At 38.1% G+C, this 22,067-nt stretch overlaps 2 protein-coding genes across 2 annotated transcripts in view; one reads left to right on the top strand and one right to left on the bottom strand.

The window, feature by feature from the left end:
- LOC134668991 (multifunctional methyltransferase subunit TRM112-like protein) overlaps nt 1–22,067 on the top strand; it is a 246,289-nt gene that overhangs the window by 47,551 nt on the left and 176,671 nt on the right. The gene's annotated exons all lie outside the window — the stretch shown is intronic.
- LOC134668933 (equilibrative nucleoside transporter 4) lies at nt 3,988–20,578 on the bottom strand. Its single transcript, XM_063526438.1, has 10 exons — nt 19,944–20,578; nt 18,635–18,789; nt 17,079–17,282; nt 13,720–13,958; nt 12,930–13,005; nt 10,528–10,731; nt 9,900–10,087; nt 6,072–6,200; nt 4,255–4,366; nt 3,988–4,164 (listed from the first exon to the last, which is right to left on the bottom strand). Exons 1-10 carry the CDS (start codon nt 20,108–20,110, stop codon nt 3,989–3,991), a joined length of 1,650 nt encoding a protein of 549 aa, XP_063382508.1. The 5' UTR covers nt 20,111–20,578; the 3' UTR covers nt 3,988.

Below are 22,067 nucleotides of genomic sequence, written 5' to 3'. Positions count from 1 at the left end.
ACGCTATATGCTACATTTAATTACTTTTTGAACTTAATTTTTTTTATAAAAAAAGCAAAAAAAAAAAAATTTTTTTAAACATTAACTATGCCATTTAGTTCTCTTAAACTTACTTAACCATACCCCGAAGTTAACGGAATTCAATAAAAACACGGTGTATAAGAAGAAGAAAAAAACGGTCACACCACTCTGTACTGCTCGTACAATCGCAAGGATTAAAGGTTATCTTCTTATATTGTTACAAGTTAAAATAAATAATGCAATTATAATTAAAATGACACTGAGTAGACATTTTATCCTTTTTGAATATGCGGCTCTAAGTAATTTTTAAGTTAAACCAGGTCGTCTTATACCGTCCATATACTCGTATAACATTGTTTGTAATAAAGTACGAGTAGGGTCTGTGAGGAAAAAGAAGAGTCATAGAATGAATGGGCTCCCCTACGTTTCACGACTCTTCTCTTTCCGCACAGACTTTACTAGGTAGGTACAGTCGCCATCAGATATATCGGAGCGGCCAAGGTGTTCACAATATCTGAACACGCACTCTAACGCCCTGACTGAGGCGTCTGGCGGCGCCTGAATAGAGGCGTGTTCAGATATTTGTGAACGCCTTGGCCGCTCCGATATATCTGATGGCGACTGTACCTCAATACCGTCTCATTTACAATCCAAAATCCCCTGTGTCACTTATCTTTTTGTTCGGTAAAAAATGAATAATGTGCTACCATTGTTACTTGCATGACCTTAATTTTGAGTTAGGTATTTTGATAGAAAAGTGTGAAAAGAAAGACAGATAACCTGTGTGTGTGACCTTAGGAAAGTAACTGAATACTTTCTGATTAGATATAAAACATACCCTACTTTCATTTAGCTAATATAAAGTTAAAAACGAGAGTGATAACGACAACTATCGGTACCTATATATTTAAATTAAATTAATTTTGATAAATGAGTGAGTAGGTATCCACTTGATTTTTGTTTGTAGATATCTAACTAACATGACGGTTGAGAAATGATTAAATGAGAGAAGTAGGTAACTCCATTTAGTACCTAATAAGAGTATTAATTACTCAGAGTATTAACTAAAAGAAAAAAACTTACCTATTCAGTTTTATTTAACAAATATTTTGCGTCAATCAAGCTCGTAAAATTATTTACTTTAAACTCCTTATTTTAATATGATTTTAGTCTAACTTAATACCTAGCGAGTGTACACTTACGCAGCATACTACGTATGCGAACAACACGCGGAACGCGAACGCGAAGAGAAGTGATGTGGCGCGGGGTGAATCAATCCTTTGATACCTATAGAAGTGTCCTACGTGGGTGATCTCGTTGCGAACGCGAACGCCTTGGGCCCGCCGCGCCGCACCGCGTTCGCGAGTTGTTGCTTACGTATGTAAGACGCAGCGTTAGAGTGACATTCCATTTCCAACTGCAGCTGCAATACTGTTCATTTTACTATGGAAACGCGTCGCTGTCATTGTCAATTTCCATAGTAAAATGAACAGTATTGCAGCTGCAGTTGGAAATGGAATGTCACTTTTAGCTAACAATAAGTACTTAAATTGCCATTCAGAATTATAAGTATGTTGTGTTACCGCGTATTTTATTTTATTTTATAAATTTAACTTATAAACTAAATTTAATTTAAAACTAAGGTTCGGTTATATTTCTTAATGGATTTGTCCTTGCCATAAAAAGTAATATTCTACATTGTACAATAAGGGAGATATGGTAAATATTGTTGACAGGAATCAAATAAAATGCGGACGCCGCGACCCGCAGGATTTTTTTACTACTGGAGTTTATAATTGTAATATCATCCGCTGCACACACAATTTCATCACACTTATTTACGACGAAATTTGTTTGTAGGCCTAAATCAATATTTTCTTCTGCAAATAAGCTTCTGCTGATAAGTTAAAAAATCCTTCGCCATTATGATAAAATTTTAATAAAGCATGATTGCAAATAGTAATAATCAAAATTAAAACGTCTATTAAATTGCTTTCACTTTATTGTTTATGTGCCATAAATTAATGAGTAAAGTTAATTATTTACTATTTTGAGTATTTTTAAGCTAAAATTTATTTATACTTGATTTACAAAAAATAGCACTTATAATTTCCTTGTTCCGTAAGACTTTCCATCCATTGATATTACTTACAGGGAGAAATATCCCTGAATGCCTATGTGTTGACCTGAAGTTTACGAGCAAAAGTGATGAAATAACATTTATAATTATTATACATTGTATAAAAATATATTTAATCTATTATTTAACAAATAACAGTACCTACTGCCGTTAAATTCTAATGACTACCATGTTAGAGTCAGTATTAGAAGTTGCTAAGCGGATGAGGTGTTCAAAATATACTGGGTGCTTAGCCAATATGCCAATCGTTAACGCTCCGTAGCGTAGTCAATCATCTCTCTCACTCTTCCATATATTCACAGACATTGGCGTTTCGTTCGCTACAGAGCGTAAACGATTGGCATGTTGGCTGGGCACCCTGAACACAGCTTTATTGTTAAGATAATAAGAGTAAGTATTTCTAGATTTTAAACACCTCACTCGCTCAGTTAATTCTGGTACTGACTCATCGAGTCCATTCACAGGTTCGCCTTTTTATTTAAAAATATGCAACGGCAAAATATTATGACAATATAAAATGAAATAAAATTATTTATTGTACGTGTTATCCACGTGATATAGCACCCGTCAATGTTTAACACCACGCGACTGAAAGAGATGGACACTAGCATTATCAGCTTGTAACGACCCAAGTGCGACCATCATATCCTTACAGAACATAAAATAAATGATATACAAATTGTTAGGTATAAATTAGGTGCTTTTACTAATATGTATATCTACAAGCAACATGTGATAATTAAGGACAATATTTTCTTAGGTGTATTTCTAAATTCTACTGATGAAAACACACTTATATACCATATTATGAACAATTTGATCTAATTTTTACATTCGTTACATTCAGTCATGGCAAATTCCACAGAATGGCTCCATATCACTCCTTGGCCCAATTGGCCCCTATATTTGAAGGCTCCCATATACGATGTTTAAATATCCAACGTAATAATCTAATAATTTAATCGACTAGACGACTGACTGAAATAGGTACGTCTTGGTGCTGGTTTATATGTACAAAAAGTTTGGGTACGTATTCCAGGCATTATCAATAAAACTGTACACCCATTACTCGGTTACTATTATTTAAGACTTCATCATTAAGACTGCGAGTGTCATAAGGTTTAACTCCTATAACTACAATCAGAAATGGATTAAAAATTGGTTTATCAGATTTTAACGATTTTTCGTGGAGCCAAAATCATCTGAATATTGAAATAGATATTATTTTCGACCATGTTCTGGATATTTATTTTTGATATTTTTTTTCTTAATATTTCTCCTGTAAGTTGACGTCATACTGTCGCTACAATATCGCCGCCGTAGTACAATTTTCCTCTTTCCTCTACACGCGAGATTACTTCACTACGACTGTAGCACTTCATAGCGGAGTTGTCTCTTCAACTGTACAAAGGCGTATTTTAGGTTCTACGACGTCAGCGAACCGGACTGTGTCGCCGTTGTATTGTTACTCGTATTGTACTATAAGGAGGGTATATATTGCGTGGTGGGTGCGAGCGTGGGCAGCACGGACGTGGAATATGCGCGGCACGGGGCACCCAGCGTACCTAACAGGGGACACCATTAATGTACTGCTGTAGTGAGGTTGGTGTGTGGTGTGGTGATCGCGATAGTTGGCAGCACGGGTGTGGAGTAGGCGCGACACGAGGCACCAGCGAGCCGGACAGTTCGTTGTGTTAATGTACTGTAGTGAGGTTGGAGTGCGGCGTGGTGGTCGCGATAGTTGGCAGCACGGGTGTGGAGTAGGCGCGGCTCGGGGCACCCAGCATACCTAACAAGAGACACCAGCGAGGCAGACAGTTCGTTGTGTTAATGTACAGTAGTGAGGTTAGAGTGCGGCGTGGTAGTCGCGATAGTTGGCAGCACAGGTGTGGGGTAGGCGCGGCACGGAGCGCCGGTTGGCGCGCCGAGCATACCCAACAGGAGGTATGACACTAGCGAGCCGGAGAGTAAGCCACCGTTGTAAGAAAGAGTCATCATATTGCCTGTGGACAACAATATTATTATTCGTTGATGTTTACCTACATAAATACATACGTAAATATGAAATAGGATAGGCGTAACGATGATGTTACCTGCAATTTCACGATGCTCACGGCCGACTCGCGAAGGCGCCATGATCATAGGCACTGAACCGAACACCCCGTTGGTGAAACCCAAAACGACGGAGAACATGATAGGGTAGAACTGTAATAAATAAATATTAATTTAGGTAATACTTAGCCCAGTATACTTCTCATGTAAGAAGCAAATTAATTATAAAGATAGAGTAAGAGAAACCCTACACTTGCGGCTCGCAAGCGTTGGCGTCTAGTCAACTCTATGGTTGCTGCTCGAAGTAACGTAGCAGCGAAACCAATTTTCATAGCGCCCACATAGTGGGGTCTCTCTGTCTGAGATAACTCTAGATAGGTACATATATGTTATGATATAGTCTAACTAGTCTAAGGTACAACGTGTTGGCATCGCAACTATAAACGCCATATTTTAAAAGGAATTTGGTGTTTATGCTACCACACTTGACTTGCCATATGTCAGTGCAAAGTTAGCTTAGACGGACTCTAGGCGTGCGTTAAGCGTTTATCAAGAGTATAACGACACGCCCGAAAATAAGGAAGTATTAATTTTATCGGTTATACTTTTAATATACTACCACCTTGGAGGATATAACCAACGGAGACGCCATGTCTATAATTTTCGGTACAAAATAGTCTGCTAGTTTTCGCGGGGGAGGGGCACATCAAATGTATAGGAACGTCATGTCAGATAAACGTCAGTCCATACATGTGGTTGACCATTGGCCGCCTATTTTCGACAGAGGGGAACGCCTGTTAATGACCACTCCGTTTGGTTATATTATCTAAGACTACCACAGAATAAATAATAGTAAGTAAATAAATAAATAAAAAAATGTTTATTGCCAAAAAAACAAAAACTTACAGTATAATAGTACATTATTGCTTACAACAAACAATTATTAATACTAACAAGTTTTACAAGTACTGCCGGGTCTCTATTGTTTCCCAAATAGTTTTAAGTCATAATGTATTGTTTGTCCGAATTTTCGTTAGTCATAATTGATTTTTCTCAAAAACGCGTAACTTTTCAGGATTACCATAAAACAAACCTAACCTAACCTAACCCATCTATAGAATAACCTTACAAAAATCCTGAAAAGTTAACGGTTTCAGTTTTATGACTAACGATAATATGACAATCAATACATTATGACTTAAAACTTTATGGGAAACAAAGGGACCCCGTACTGCCGCACAGAATGGAAACTTCCTACAAAACCGAAGTTTGACAGCGGTTCAGGGTCGAATCATGCTGTGTTGCTGTCCCTTTCTAATATATGGCACTGTACCATTCGGCTATTTAGGGTTGTCAAAATTCAAGCCATTATCTTATCTGTGGTCGTGCACGCAAAGGGACGTCAAGTTTTGACAATGACAACCCTAATAATTGCTCGGCGCAATGCTGAGCCGAGCGGAGCAGAGTTTGGCCGAAGTGAGGAGTTTCGCACCCCTGATACTACTTACTTTAATATGTGTAAATGTGTAAAGTAGTACTTACATCCCCCACGATGTGTGGCGAGTGGCGCGGCGCAGCATTTGTGCTGCGCCGCAGCATGAGCGGCACCAGCAGCAACCTAACGCCGCTTGCCATCAGCAGCTGACTGCGGCTCCACTCATATGGCCACGCGGCTGCTATCTGGAAGTAGCTAAGTAGTACTCACATCCCCCACGATGTGCGGCGAGTGGCGCGGCGCGGCACACAGCAGCATGAGCGGCACCAGCAGCAACCTGACGCCGCTTGCCATCAGCAGCTGGCTGCGGCTCCACTCATATGGCCACGCGCTGCTATCTGGAAGTAGCTAAGTAGTACTCACATCCCCCACGATGTGCGGCGAGTGGCGCGGCGCGGCACACAGCAGCATGAGCGGCACCAGCAGCAACCTGACGCCGCTTGCCATCAGCAGCTGGCTGCGGCTCCACTCATATGGCCACGCGGCTGCTATCTGGAAGTATACTGTTTTATTTAGGTACTGTAGAAAATTGAAGAACTTTGAAGACGCTCGTCTCATTGATCTTGATGCGAAACGTCAGATACGAAAGTCCCGGCCTATACACCTACAATGATTCTTGTCAGATTTATTACCCCACCTGCGACAGAATTTTTAACGGTAAGTTCGGCTTTGCCAGCCATATTAGAGCTTACGTTCGTAATTAGCTAGGATCGCCGTTGCCGATATCGGCATGGATAACTATCTATACAGTACTGTATACTGTATAATAGTATTTTATACAATCGTGATATAATAGAGAGCTTTTCAGTCGAGTACCGTGTTTAGGCAACGAAGCTTGCTGAGTTGCCTAAGTTAGGTACGAGATTGAAAAGCTTGATTATATCACTATTGTATACAATACTTTATCTACGAGCCAAAAAAAATAATACTTTAAACTAGTAGAATCATACAAACAAATCAAACCAAAAGTATTCACAGCTAAGATACGCGAGCAGCCGCGATACCTTAATACTGGTACGCGCCCCCGCCGCCGCGCCCGGCGCGTTGGTCAACGACACCTTCTCGTAACTCATGAGGCCCTGGTACTTGCTCCGCGCTAAATTCAATTTTTAGACAGTTATTTTCTCGGTTTTGGCCACCGTAGCCTATGGAGACTAACAAGCAACACTAAGTGGTTTTCGTAGTCTATGGATGTTGCTATTTTAAGGGTGTCACATGCTCGTTTCTGACTTATGAACCAATTGTTTCTACTATACAACCTAAAATAAATAATTAATTTGAGCTATGGTTTTGTTTCGTCCTCTCGATCGCGGAGAGCTGTGATTGGTCAATTTCATTATAGTTGACTAAACTGTATCGTAATGAATATTATAGTTGAGTTGGGAGCCCACACATTAAAAATACCCAATTGAAGTTTGGTATATGAAATCTTAATTCAAGAATTATAGTCGACGAGTAGATAAATAATTTTTGGACATTATGGCGCTCTTATAGTTGAGTTTTACGTTTCCGAGGGGGTGAAGCAGACGAGTGGTAGAACAGGCGGGCGGGCGCCCCGCGCACCCCGCCGCACCATTCCCGCGCAGCACGTCTACATCCTTATTCTGGCGCCATCGGTATTCTGAATATTCTGATTTGCCAGTTCCGGGATTTTTTCCGGCAAATAATATCGAATAAGGTTTATTAGCAAATTCGTAATTTAATGAGTACTTAATGAAATTATATACAATATGAGAGTATACCCCGACAAACTAAGAACCTAATCAAATTATACCCAATTACTATGAGACAGAAATTAGTACTTACCTTAAAAATATAATAGAGTTAGACCAAGAAAATTCTGCAACGATTTTGATTGGACACGCAGTGCAAGTGTTATTTTGAACGACAAACCTTCATGAAATTATGATTAACACTTGCACTGCGTGTGTAATCAAAATCGTCGCAGACTTGGTCTAATTCTAGAAGTCAATTTCGGGCAAGTAGGTATTGAAAATAAGGAGGAATACTGTAGTTCGTTTTTTTTTAGCATTAGAAAGTACTTGAAAGAAGGTAAGCGATCTAGACATGTCTTTTAATTGAATGGCGCATTTTAAAAATCAGTAACTATTACTTATGAAAGCTTATTTTATATATTAGGACTTTTATTTTATATAAAATCAATCAACATTTGGCATGATGTGTCATATCCCCGTAGCTGCAGGCGTCCATAGGCTATGGTGAATGCGGGTCGTATGCTGGCTTGCCACCAGTGTGGTATATAAAAACAGCATTTTTTGGAATAAATTTCCATATAGCACGGTACGGACTTGGCGGAAATAAGGTAGAAGTACTAGTGCACAACGCTGCACTAGTATTCGACACGGGCACTTTATGTCAAAGTGACAAGAATTAAATTTGAATACAGAAAGATCGTCGCCGTTCAAATTTAACCTATATTACTTTGACATAAAGTATAGTGTGTAGCTTTCAAATAGAGCTCAACGGCTAATCCTATTGTCTATTGTTAAGTAAAACCGCACGTGCTACTTACGTGCAAAAAAGGGTCTTAATTATTTTATTTGGCACCTGAGCGCCGGCTAGGCCAACGCTCAAAAAACCAGTGTAGGTGCGCTCTCCGATAACGCGCCTTTGTGTCATCTCGATGACACATTTTAGACTGGTTCTGTAGCGTTCGACTCGCCGCACTCAGTAACCGGAGTACGTATTTTTTATGCAGGTGGTTATGGCACGTGGCATGAGCGGTTTTACTTAACAATAGACAATAGGAGTCTGTGGCCATGAGTAAGCCCATTCATAATAAAAAAAAAGGATTAGCCGTCGAGCTCTATTTGAAAGCTACACACTATACCCATGTCGAATACTAGTGCAGCGTCGAGCACTAGTACTTCTACCTTACCTAATATTAAACACAAAACCATTTTAGGCATTTTTCGACCACTTCCCTTAAAACGCATGTAGGTAACTCGGAAACTAAAAGCGGTGAAATGGTTAGGTACCACTCGGAAGCCGGTGTTGCTCGAAGGGTACCACCATACACTAAACACTCCCACATAGGTATTTGAATCCCGTACACATATGTTTAAAAATGATTCAATTTGAAATAGCCTTTAATAAAATTTGTTTACACAATTTATCAATCGGATTGGTTAGACGGGTGTGTGCCTTTGCTTCCCAACTTGTTATAAATTGACAATATGACGGGCGAATGTCTGAAATGTCACAGTAATTAAGAATTATTTTGCTTTTCTTCGTAAGAATGTTGAAAAACATTGTGTGTATAACATATTTGCATATTTATACAGTGGTTACCCATTTTATGAAATGTCCACTAAACTAGCATAGGTCCGACGCTGGCAGTGGCCACGGGCGTACTGGCGCGGGGAATAGGCGCAAGGTATTGCCGCGTAGGGTGTAATTTAGTAGGCAAAAGTTGAATTCATAAAATTATGAATGAAAAGATTAACGTATCGATAAAAGGACCAGCAAAAACGAAGACTTAATTAAAAGCTATCGAATGAGGTAAGTTTCATATCCATTTTCGTCGTAGTACTTCTAAAATATGGATCAAAAGACAGCTTTAAGCATGTTTTCAACTTAAGATTCTATCGAGAAAATAATGAGCCGTTGTGTTTCTGACAAGCAATAACGTAGTTCAAGGACTAAAGTTATACATACTAGAAAATAATGCATGAAATCCTTGTAAAAGTCTGTAAATATGGTTACAAAAAAGCGCATTTTACTACACACCGCGCCTTATGAAGGCAATCTCAATACGATATAATTATGAGACGTTTTCGGCGCCGTTAAATTTAATTCTTCAAATCCCAGATATACCTACTAAGCTGGCAGTTTGATTTCCGCAATTTATCCGACTGGTCTGTTATTTTAGTACCTACAAAATTAATAAAAAAAAGCAATATGATTGGGATCACCCAATACTGTTAAATGAGGGTTTCCGGTTTCCGCGATTGAGTTGTTCACCAGATGACAGCACCGTGGCGAGAGGTCTAGCTGTCATAATACACCAATCATGTAACATGTTTAAACATGTTTTTTTATTGGTGGATTTTGTCCATTACCATTGGATTGGTTGATTTGGTGCTCTAAAAAAACAGAGATTAAAAAGCTACAATTGAAAATCTCGCCCGAGGTGGAATTTTTTTAAATATTGTAAACAGATGTTCATACCTTTCCAATGAAGTCAAAGAGATTGAACGCCGACATGAGTATGATGGGCATCCAGTCACCAAGACGACAGGACGGGACTTCTGAAGCGATGCCGGGGTACAAGCTTAGTGTGGTAAAGTATACCAGCCCGATGGAGACCATGTAGGGGTAGATAGACCGGGCTACTGCCCAACGTGCTAACACGCCTCCTGAAGCATTAAAACATTACATTATTGTGCTTAAATACCAAATAGGTTTTATGTATTTTATACTCATCTATGGTATCTATAGTAGTTTGTTTTCTGAATTCAGATTATATATCAGTCGTGGCGAATGATCCGATCCGTGCGTTTCCTTTAAATATTAGGTTATGGGCCCAGTACGCTTCCACATATGTATTACATCATATTAGTATAGAATTATAATTTATAAACTACAGTACCAACTAGTGAGCTTCTCTGAAAGGGTTACAATATAGCGCTGTATTTCCTACTTGTGGTCACACAACTGTCTAAAAAGGAACAGTAAGCATTATAAATATGCAGATTTTGGATCTACACAAAACCATTGACTGACTCCCTTACCTAAGGTTCCTATTCCATTATTTCCTAAATATTACTCTTAATTCTATAAACAAATCAAAAATTACGTTTAAAGGCCCTCCACGACGTAGGCCTCTCAGGGGCCTCGAACACGACATCCTCGACCTTGTATGAGGGGCGGGGGGTGCGCAGCGCCGCGGGAGGGGAGGTGGCCGGCTCCGAGGCGCTCGGCGTGGAGAGCGGCACTGGCGCCGGTGCCGTCGGCGAGTACAGCGGGTTGGCGAAACTAAATGTATTGGTTTCTATGTCTCCTGTAACAATTTAAGGAAATTACATAGTTGTATATATGCGGCGACAAAACTGCTCGTGCGTGCCTAGGCTTACAGTAGGTAGTTGATGAGATCCAAGTCTCCAATCCATATTATGAGACCCTCTTGATAATAAGACGTTTTTAGTCACTTTACCACTTGAGGAAACCTTACAAGATATGTCTAAAATTACAGAAGAACCAATGAAACTATCTGGAGACTGCCGCTATATGACGGCACTGCTATCCTAGGAAATCAGAGTATAACGAGTAAGTATTCTCACTTTAAACAAAATTCGTTTAAACTTTGGTAAGGTAAATGTACGCTTCACCGAATGCTTAAGCCCTAGACTTACGTTTAATTTTTTTATTCGTTCTGATATTTTCTTACGAATATGTTCAATACTAAAATAGAAACATAGATAAATTTGTCCTCATTGTATATTAAAAACATAGTGTATTAAAAACATTTTTAAAGTCATTTCTTCCAATTTCCTTGTTTGTACCGTTTACCGAACTAAGAAACGTGATTTGCACATTATACCGAATAGGGAGCCCGCATTACCGAACTAGGAAATAATTGTATGAAAATATGGTGTTGAGTGGTGCTCAAACTTCAGTAGTTCACTATTAAATCCCTACTATGCTTCGTTTTTTAGCATTATAAAGATGGTAAGCGATCTTGACGTGTCTTTTTTATTGAAATAATTCTTTTGAAAAATAAGTCAGTAAGTAAGGTACGCAACAATTATAAAACATGTACGCATATGTATAAAATAATTTGGCTGTTTCATAAATTTTGGCTGATCCATTTTCTATGGAAGGGTAAATTTTTTTTCACGATTTCGGAGTTGGTCACATAGTAAAAGTTGCTCAGTATAATCCCAAAACCTCCCTGGGAATGGGAATGTAGTTAATTTTTAGCCAAACTGTATGTGAACCCCGGAATTTCATAACAAAAGATAAAAGTTTAAAAAATCACAATCGCCCACGACGAGAGGAATCTAAAAAAAATTTTTGAACATCATGCTTCATTATTTTTATTATCCTATTCAGTTTTTTTGTCCACATTCCAAGACTATTATCAGGCGTCCAATAAGTATGTCTAAAGTTTGAAAAGCGCTGGCATTGAAATAATGGTCACAAAAAATAAACATATAAATATCGACCTAGCCGCTATCGTAATAAGGATGATATTCTCATGAACGTCGAATAGAAACATGGCCAACGCAAACATGAGTTCGGTAGCAGAGACCATGGGTACCATTCACCGAACAGCCGTTCGGTGAACGAAACATGGAAAATATGTGGAACCTATTTCGCGAACGGATTTTGAAAATAGTATTTTAATCGTAATCAATGTGGTATAACTACAAATCTATCATTAAATTTAATACTTGAATCCATTACAAAACCGTACATGTATAAAGTTCTTGTTAATACTGACGTAAAATATCTAAAATTATTGTTTGATAATAGTCTTGCCAAAAACCTTATTTTGATGCCAAAAAGTCGTAAAACATGAACATTTTAAACGCAGTTTTATAATAATCTATATAGGTTATTGTTGTTCGGCAATTGCTCATAAAATTACAAATACATTAAGTTATTTGTGAAATTAGGTAGTTAATCTAAATAGTTCGTAATCAACCATTAAAAAAATAATTTCAAAAACATACGCTTTCCCTGATTTCGGACGCTGTTCGATAATACCTTCCAATCAAATTGTCGGTGTACTCATCACCGAACTCACATTAAGCTTAATTTCTGATAATACGACTGCACTAAATTAATTAAATTTACTACAATACACAAACTAATTAAGTAGTCACACTGAAAAACCATACTTTACAACACAGAAATAAATTTAAAAGGTTTTATGACCTTAAGAAATATACGCAACTTCTTACCGATTTCTTTAAGGTTGCCCATACAAAGTGGCAATCGGCAGCAACGATCCGTTTCGATCAGTTGCCACGTCCCAACTGCGGGACAAATTGGCCGACTCTGAGGCATAGTTGAAGGGATAGGTATTTAACTCGTGGAAAAAAAATACGCAAGTAAATATCAGCTGTAAATAATCGACTTATAGCCTAAAATAGAAGAAATTCGGTGATACGGACGGATATTGAGCGTTCGGTGGAGCGTACTTTTACCTTAATTCGTGAATTTCAAAATGACATAAAGATGAAGCTTTATTACCTTGCCCAGTAGTTGACACAGCTGGACTCTGCAATTTCAACACTCCGTAACTGCCATCGCCGGATTCTCCTTCCATCTAAAACAGGGATTATACATAGTTTGTAGTAAACTAATATACATAATTATAACTAAAACAAAACACAGGTAGTGGTCAGGACGTTAGCCGCGTAAGCTGAACTAAACGTTGTCCATTTAAAATTAAAAAACTGGCCAAGTGCGAGTTGGACTCACGTTTCAAGGGTTCCGTAAATTAAGTCCGACTCACGCTTGACTGTGCATTTCTAATAGGTTTTCCTGTCATCTATAGGTAAAGAACTTTATTGTGTATTTTTTCAAAATGTTAGACCCAGTAGTTTCGGAGATAAAGGGGGGAATGGTCATTTTTTGCCTATTCTCTTGAATTACTTCTAAACTGTTTATAGTGTTTATTCGAAAATTATAAAAAAAAAATATTTGAGATTCTTACAATAAGCTCTTTCATATATGTAACATGATATACGTAGTTTGAAAAACTTTATTTTTTTATTTTCTCATTTACCCCCCAAAAGTGGCCCCCATGTTTAAAATTCATTTGCTTACGTTACATGTCCATCTTTGGGTCACTAATTTACACATTGGTACCAAATTTCCACTTAATTGGTCCAGTAGTTTCCGAGAAAATAGGCTGTGACAGACGCACGAGTGATCCTATAAGCGTTCCGTTTTTTTCCTTTTGAGGGTACGGAACCTTAAAAATGAACAAAATTTATTGATTTATAGTTGATAACAGCTGAAAATAATTGATATTTACCAATGTAGCATCCTCATTAGGGTTGAGATGTAACTGTATTCTCCGCCTGTGCCGGGACTCGTTGGTCAGCCTCAGATAATGCAGCACTAGAGGGTGCTTCATCATCACGTGGTGCAGCATGGAATGCCCCAGCAGGATCAGGATGGAGAATACGAAGAACATGAAGGTACTGCGGCGCGGTTGGCGGAAACCGTACTTTGTTACGATACGGTCTAGGGATACCCAGAAACCGGCGGCGCCTGGAAAAATGTTGCGGTTAATTGCTGTGCTAGGTAATCGCTAATAATCATTACCTACTAAGATATCACTGTGAAAAGTATAATATAACTTAAACCAGCGGCTCACGAGCCTCCCTGGCTATTTTGTATGTAATATTGACAAATGACAATATCTGATAAAGTCATAAATATTAACAAAATGCGGCCCGCGTCCACTTAGTCTGCTATGTGGCCCTTGGCTGCTAAAAGGTTGCCGACCGCTGACTTAAACTATGTTAAAAACACTACCATAATAAATTGTAGTAATTAAATTACCTACTTTAAGTCATTAAGTTATATAACTAGAGACTGTTGACCCCATTAGTCAAACTTATTGTTGAGTTTAAATTGCGGGGCTACGACTATTTTTTTTTAAGAATACCTCTGCGCTGTATTTTATTAAACAAATAATCATGTAAAGCCAAATCTAACCTACTTTAAGATCTCACATTTTTTTAAATAACAGCAATTGTTATAGGTATCCAATAAAGCAAAGAAATAGAGTTTAATACTTGTTTATAATGTTATTTTGTTCCTATAAATACATATTTGGATTTTGCATAGAACTTGGCAGTGGCACTCATTTAGATCTCCATTCTTTTTGCGGCGAGCCCCACAGCCAAGCATAATTTTTGTATTGAACTTGGCTCTCCTTTTTTACATTTATGTTTTTGGTGGGATATCAATACTTTTTGTAAAGAAAACTAGGCAGGTATTGAGATTTAATGTTTTTTCTTGTGTTTCCGCTGTATGGTTTTTACTTCTGTTCTTTGTATAATTATGTGGTGCCGCGCGCCGCCGACGACACACCGTTGGCCGGTTGTTTAGAGCGTATTACAAGTTTTTTGTATGGGGACACCACTTATTTTTTGACTAAACTTTATTTTAATATAGCAAATATAATAATACATATATTGGGGTAGTTTCAAATATCTGCTTGTAACGGTTCCAACGCTACAATAAAAAAATATTTTTTTGTATGGGGACCCCCCCTATTTTTTAACTTTTTTTTATTTTTAGATTTTTTCCTATGCTTGCACACAATAACCGAGCTGGATTCCAAATTTCATCCTTCTAGGTCATCTGGAAGTAGGTTAGGTTTAGGTACTTATATGTCAGTCCCAATAAAAAATTGTTTTTTTGTATGGGGACCCCCCCTATTTTTTAACTTTATTTTATTTTTAGATTTTTTCCTACGGTTACACACAATAACCAAGCTGGATTCCAAATTTCATCCTTCTAGGTCATCTGGAAGTAGGTTAGGTTTAGGTACTATAAGTCATAAGTCAGTCTTAAAATTTACGACTTTTTGACCTTCATACCTTTATAACCGTTTGAGCTAGCTTCATGAAATTTGGGCTTCTGATATCCTTATGGATGTAATTAAACACACGTAGTTTTATGTGTTTACGTCAAAGATGTTTTGAGTTATAGAAGGGTCAAAAGTGGCACCAAGTGGTTCGTGTAATATTACACTCGGCGCTGGCTAGCCAGTTCCTTTGCTTGAACTTGGCTTGACACGCTGCCGCGTGTCTAGATATCTATATTTGTAGAAATGTACCTATTAGTAAAAATTGCTCGGTGTAACTTATACATTAAATTCACGTCGTATAGATTTTAGCAAACAAGTTGGTATACAGCCCCCTTCGGATACTCATACGGATTCGGATACGGATACAAAAAGTTGTTCAGTTGTAGGTACCTACGTATTCAACTCTCAGCTTTTTTATACTTTGTAGCTTCGAGCAACACGGAAGGGAGGCGGCATTCGCACTATTTCCCCTCTGCCGAGGTACAAGATTAGCGCGTCAATCTAATCTAGCGCGGGTAATAAAACTAGTTGCACTTGGATTTATCACTAGACCGAGTCCAGACGCGCGCGTGAACACTGCTGCACAAAAATGCCTGTTTGCTCGGTTTTTTGTTATAAAAAGAGGTCGGGGACATCAAATTTACAAAAAGAAAGTTTTACATTTCACATGTAATATTTTTTTTACATATCATACGTTAAATTACATTTAAATACAATTATTATATTTTAGTCTCAAGTAATTGTTGGACTTATCGATTTTGCTCGCTCAGTACAAATTGCGGATCGGTCGAGCGACAAATCCGACTTCTCATCTCTCAGAATACAATGACATACTTCAATGAAAATGTGTTAGTGTGCATGTTGTGACACTTGTCACTCGTCCGTACACAAAAAGAGATCGAGGTTTGCAAGATTTGTCTTTGACGTGTGTCATTTTCTATGTATTTGTGTCGTCATTACAGATTGGATTTTGTATGTAAGTGTGTGAGAAATGCGACTGTGTGCACCTTTCCCCCCGCGAAAAATGGCAGAAAGATTTGTACGGCGAGATATCGCTTGGGCCCCTCCCTTCCGACGTGTCGGAAGCCGGTGTTGCTCGAAGCTTTGTAGTGACAAACTAGAATAGAGTCTTTTATAACGTTTATTTATGGCCTGACGTTTCGAACGTGACGCTACGTTACTATAAATGATTGACAATTATGATAGCTTGAGTCAATATAGATTAGAGCCGCCTGGTAGCAAGCGATTACCGTAACTTAAGTGGACGATAGATACTCCAGGGGTGTTACGAATACATACGCGCTACCGACCCTCTAGAACTAAAAAAATCCACTTACTCTCTCCCGCCATAACAGCCTGCGTGTACCGCGGCGGCAGGCACCCAGTGAACCCGTAATACGAGGCCTGCTGCACGGTGCAGCCGAAGGCGACCACCCCGATGGCCACCAGGTTAATGGTGTACGACACGAGCGTCGAGAACTCGTCCCAACCGATGTTGCACACGGCCACGAACAGCATCGTTGCTTCACTTCAGGGGTGTCACGAACTAAAAATTTCCACTTACTCTCTCCCGCCATAACAGCCTGCGTGTACCGCGGCGGCAGGCATCCAGTGAACCCGTAATACGAGGCCTGCTGCACGGTGCAGCCGAAGGTGACCACCCCGATGGCCACCAGGTTGATGGTGTAGGACACGCGCGTCGAGAACCCGTCCCATCCGATGTTGCACACGGCACGAACAGCATCGTTGCTTCACTTCAGGGGTGTCACGAACTAAAAATTTCTACTTACTCTCTCCCGCCATGACAGCCTGCGTGTACCGCGGCGGCAGGCACCCAGTGAACCCGTAATACGAGGCCTGCTGCACGGTGCAGCCGAAGGCGACCACCCCGATGGCCACCAGGTTGATGGTGTACGAAACGCGCGTCGAGAACCCGTCCCATCCGATGTTGCACACGGCCACGAACAGCATCGTTGCTAGGGACACGAGGATACCTGAAATATTCGAATATATTAAAAACAATGGTTTCATGGTTACATTATGACGTTCTGCCAAAAGAAATCCTACACACGCGGGGGTTATTAATGTTAACATAGCCTAATATTGCTTGTAACATAGATTATTAACTGGTTTTAGAATTTGAGTTATCGGAGCTACTGACTTGACATCCTTTTTGAGCCCAATCATTTCATACCTATATACTTACTACAATTTTAGAGAAGATTAAACCTGAAATATTCGAATATATTAAAAACAATGGTTTCATGGTTACATTATATGACGTTTTGCTAAAAGAAATCCTACACACGCGGGGGTTATCATAGCCTAATATTGCTTGTAACATAGATTATTAACTGGTTTTAGAATTTGAGTTACTGACTTGACATCCTTTTTGAGCCCAATCATTTCATACCGTCTTACTACAATTTTAGAGAAGATTAAGGTGCCAATTTGGTCTAGCAATTTTACGAATGCTCTTCCTCTGCCTTTTCCGCCAATAAATCTTAATCATCTACCATTTTGTTGGTTTACGTAATCAAATAATTAGGTATAAGGAAAAGAGATAGATAATTAGTTAAAATAAATAAATAAATATTATGGGACATTTTTTACACAAATTGACTAAGCCCTACAGTAAGCTCAAGAAGGCTTGTGTTGTGGGTACTCAGACAACGATATATAGAATATATAAATACTTAAATACATAGAAAACAACCATGACTCAGGAACAAGTATCTGTATCATCATACAAATAAATGCCCTTACCAGGATTCGAACCCGGGACCATCGGCTTCATAGGCAGGGTTACTACCCACCAGGCCAGACTTGTCGTCAAATGGATGGATGGTGGTGGATTAGTTACGCAGAAATTAATGAGAACGCAAGTAGAGTTCGTGTTTTTTTAAACTCTACATATTGTACATACTTGCCATTTTGCTGGTTTACGTAATAAAAAAGAATTACATAAAGTACGTAATAAAGAAGAAGAAGAGAGAGAGAGATAGAGAAAGAAAGAATGAAGTCTACGTTTGTATCTATTATTTAATACTGACTGCAATAGGGATATATGTTTCCTGTACTTAAAATAAATTATTTCAAACCGTGCACGAAATAAAGTATCAGATAATTATTAGAAAAACATAGATAGCAGCTATTTTTAAACGCAATTTGTATTTAATAAATCGGAATGAAATATAAAAAGAAGGTGAGTTTACCGTGACGTCACTATATTCGTTTTCATATAAATTCCATATTAGCAAATCGTTTTGACAGTTCTCAAAAAGAAGCTGATTTGACTAGTTGGAATGTAGCCTATTGTCAGGATTATTTCATAGATTCAACTCACCAAAAGTTATCCTAGTGTTGTATGTAAACAAATCCAATAGTAGATTGTTAGCAACCACCGCGACGCAAGCCGAAGCGATGTAGACCGTCGACATGTCAAACATTATGGTGGTGTTCGGGTAGTGGTGTTGGAAGTAGTCCACTGCCATTATGAAACTGTGAACACATGTTGTTAGAGTCAGACCAAGAATAGTCTGCAGCGGATTTGATAGCCCACGCAGTGAAAGTGTTATTTTAAACGTCAAACTTCTATGAAATTATGACGTATAGTAAATGACACTTGCACTGCGTGGGCTATCAAATGCGCTGCAGACTTTTTTTGGTCCGATTTACCTTGTATGTACTCTGGTAGTTAGTGTTCTTATTCTTATTTCCGCACTAGGGCTAGGAAAGTTGCTAAGAACGGGGCGCAGTAATTGGGAACATGACACATTTATAACAGAATCTACTTGAATAGGTAGAAAATGATCAATTTACCTATCGCAATAAATTGGGGACTAAAAAAATTTATACAAATGATAAAACAATACAAGACCTCAATTTCCAATGTTTAAGGTTTCCATAGGTAGGTAGTAGGTACTTACCTACCTAAAAATAATTCCATAATTTTTTTAGTCCCCAATTTATTGCGAAAAATGCTTTTACTAATATAGTATTAGTTAGTTATTATTTAAAAGTAAAAATAATTAAAAATACTACTTCTTTTGTTTTTCACTGAAGATACTTTTCTAATATTATAGGTAATAAGTTTTTGGCAAAAATTTCATTTTTGGTATACCTAAGCTTTTATTGCTGACTGCACTTTTCTTACGACAGACAACTAATACTCATCGAGACAATTCTAAACACCCCTAACACAATTAGATTGTGTTGTTTTATCACAGAGTTCCTATGGCCATCTCCTGTCTCCATCATCAGATCAGCTCGATGGTACCATAATATTGCATTGTCATCCGATTTAAATACATGCATGCATAATTTCAGCTCAATCGGAAACCGGGAAGTGGATCAAATTTAACTTGCAAGATTTGATTACAGACCGACAGAAATCGAAGTATAGTTTACCAAGTTATCGGTAAACTATACTTCGTTTTTACAAGCTTTTATTTAGATACCTACTAATGGTAATGATTATGATTATAATAATCACTAGACAGAACCATTGCTAGTATGTATAACCAGGCATGGGTGACGTGCTTTATCAGATAACTACTACACTACCCTATTAACTAGGCTTACTACGATGTGTGAAGTAAATTCAAGCTTTCAGAATACTTATGAAGGTTATAAACAGAAACACTTCGACTTACCTATTAAAGGGCAACAGGAAAGCTGCGCCAGCGACGAACAGCGTGAAGTACACAGAGTTGTACCGATCCGGGGGCGGAGCGCCGGGCTCCATGTTCCCAAGAGGCTCCCCTCGCGCCGCTCGTATCGCCTCTATCCGTGCGTACCCTCGTCCAAGCGTCTCGTTCATCTTACTTCACTTACAATAACTCATTTCTAAAGTAACTTCATTCCCTAGTTATTTTCTTGACAATTTGATTTAGTTTAGATGTAAGTAAACTGAACGCTTCACGTATCCCACATTATCGTTGTTTTATGTTATTTGCACGTTTACACTATCAATCAGACATGCCCAATCGAAATATTATTGTCACAAAATCACATTACATGATTGTAATAAATGGCAAAATTTATTTTTAGAATCACGCTCACTGGCCGTTAATTTCGTTCAAGTAACGTGTGAAGTTATTAGATTAAAAATTTTTTGTTTTTGTTTTAGATATATTTTTTTCAATGTGAGATTGTTTTATGGTGTTATTTAAGGGATTATCAACAAAATATCGCCGGCCGAGCTGGCTGTCAAGCGCGAACCGGCGCGCATGCGTGCTCTACATTGATTTTCAGGTATTCCTTACTACACTCGGTTCAGGAACAACATCAGAAAAAACAGAATACGTAACAACTCGAGATCCGAAACAACTGTGTATAATCGGAGGTCCTAAGAATACTGGTTTAAGTTCAGTAGAGAAGAGACGATGAAAGATAGTGCACGAAACAAATGATAGAAAAAAACTTGTAAAGTGGAATTTCCGACCACTACCATGATACGCTTATTTAGATACTATTTTCGCTCATTAAATTAAATACTGGTATATAGTATATTCTGTTTGTTACAGAACGAACTGTTTGTACAATTTTAAAGGGGGTCAAGATTTACGGTTTCTACATAAGTAAAATTTAATAATAAAAAGTTATATATAAAAATATTTTTATTGATTTAGTTGAAACAAGTATCTTCTAGAAAATATATGATTAGAGTGTAATATAAAGCCAAAACTCCAAAAGATTAATGTAATAAATTACCTGTCTACATATTTACCGATAAAATTACTTTTTTCACCTCAGCAGCTCGAACAAGGGTACTTTGCGTCTTAAAAACAGTGAGCAAAATGCGTTTTTGCTCACTGAGTCATTTTGTCTCACTCAGTGAGCAAAATGCGATCACTAAGTGAGACAAAATGACATTCAAGTGACCTTTGTAGTCAAATGTCATTTCAACATGCGGGGTCTAATACAAGTTCGATATACTTGGGTTCTATTATCTCTGTCCCTCAAGGTATGTTCTCACTGCTTAGGGTGAAAAATTTTGTGTACTACACGAGATCAAAGTTATTTACATCTCGTGCGCTTTTGAATCCCTTACTACGCTCAAGATTCTATTATAGAATCTTTCGCTTGCACGGGACTCAAAATAAGCACTCGAAGAAATATCAAACTTTGATCTCTTGTTGTACAAATAACTATTCAAACTTTGATACAGTGCTGCTTTAATATAAGGCTTCGGTTAGTCACCCTAAATGAGCAGTAAGTTTTTTTATACCACGACCATGGCGATGGCGTACAAGCGTGAGGCCCCCCTGATGTTAAGCGGCCACCGCAGCCTATGTACGCTTGCAACTCTAAAATCGGATTAAATTTTTCCCGAAAGTAAAAGTCGTAAAACAGTCGTAAGTATTTTTTATATCTACTTATCCTTAATTAAATATAAAAAATAAAATATTTCTGAACTTTTAATTATGAGAAGATGAAATTGTAGTCAGTAAACCTACAATTTATTAAGAGGATTTTATCAAGTAATTTAAAGTTTAATAAAATTATGAAATCGCAAATACCTTCACCAAAAAAAATCCCATTTAATACATATTACATATTTATATAAAACAAATACTTTTTTCATTATACCTGATTATTAGCAAAATCGCTGTTACCTAAGCTTAGAATCTGACAATTCAAACAGCTTAAAAACAAAAGTCGGCCCACAAAGAACAATCAACTAGAGTCAGACCAAGAAAAGTCTGCAGCGGATTCAATGATATCTCACGCACGCATTTTAAACGTCAAATTTCTATGAAATTAGACGTATAAAT

This window comes from Cydia fagiglandana, chromosome 11, assembly GCF_963556715.1.
Source record: "Cydia fagiglandana chromosome 11, ilCydFagi1.1, whole genome shotgun sequence".
In the NCBI taxonomy this organism is placed as follows: domain Eukaryota; kingdom Metazoa; phylum Arthropoda; class Insecta; order Lepidoptera; family Tortricidae; genus Cydia; species Cydia fagiglandana.
This window is presented reverse-complemented; position numbering and strand designations above follow the sequence as displayed.

Coding starts and splice junctions, on each gene's coding strand:
- LOC134668933 (XM_063526438.1), bottom strand. CDS start 20,110: ATGAACGAGACGCTTGGACGAGGGTACGCACGGATAGAGGCGATACGA. Junction 17,283..18,634: donor CAACACTAGGATAACTTTTG/GTGAGTTGAATC, acceptor CGAATATTTCAG/GTATCCTCGTGTCCCTAGCA. Junction 4,165..4,254: donor TGAGCATCGTGAAATTGCAG/GTAACATCATCG, acceptor TGTTGTCCACAG/GCAATATGATGACTCTTTCT.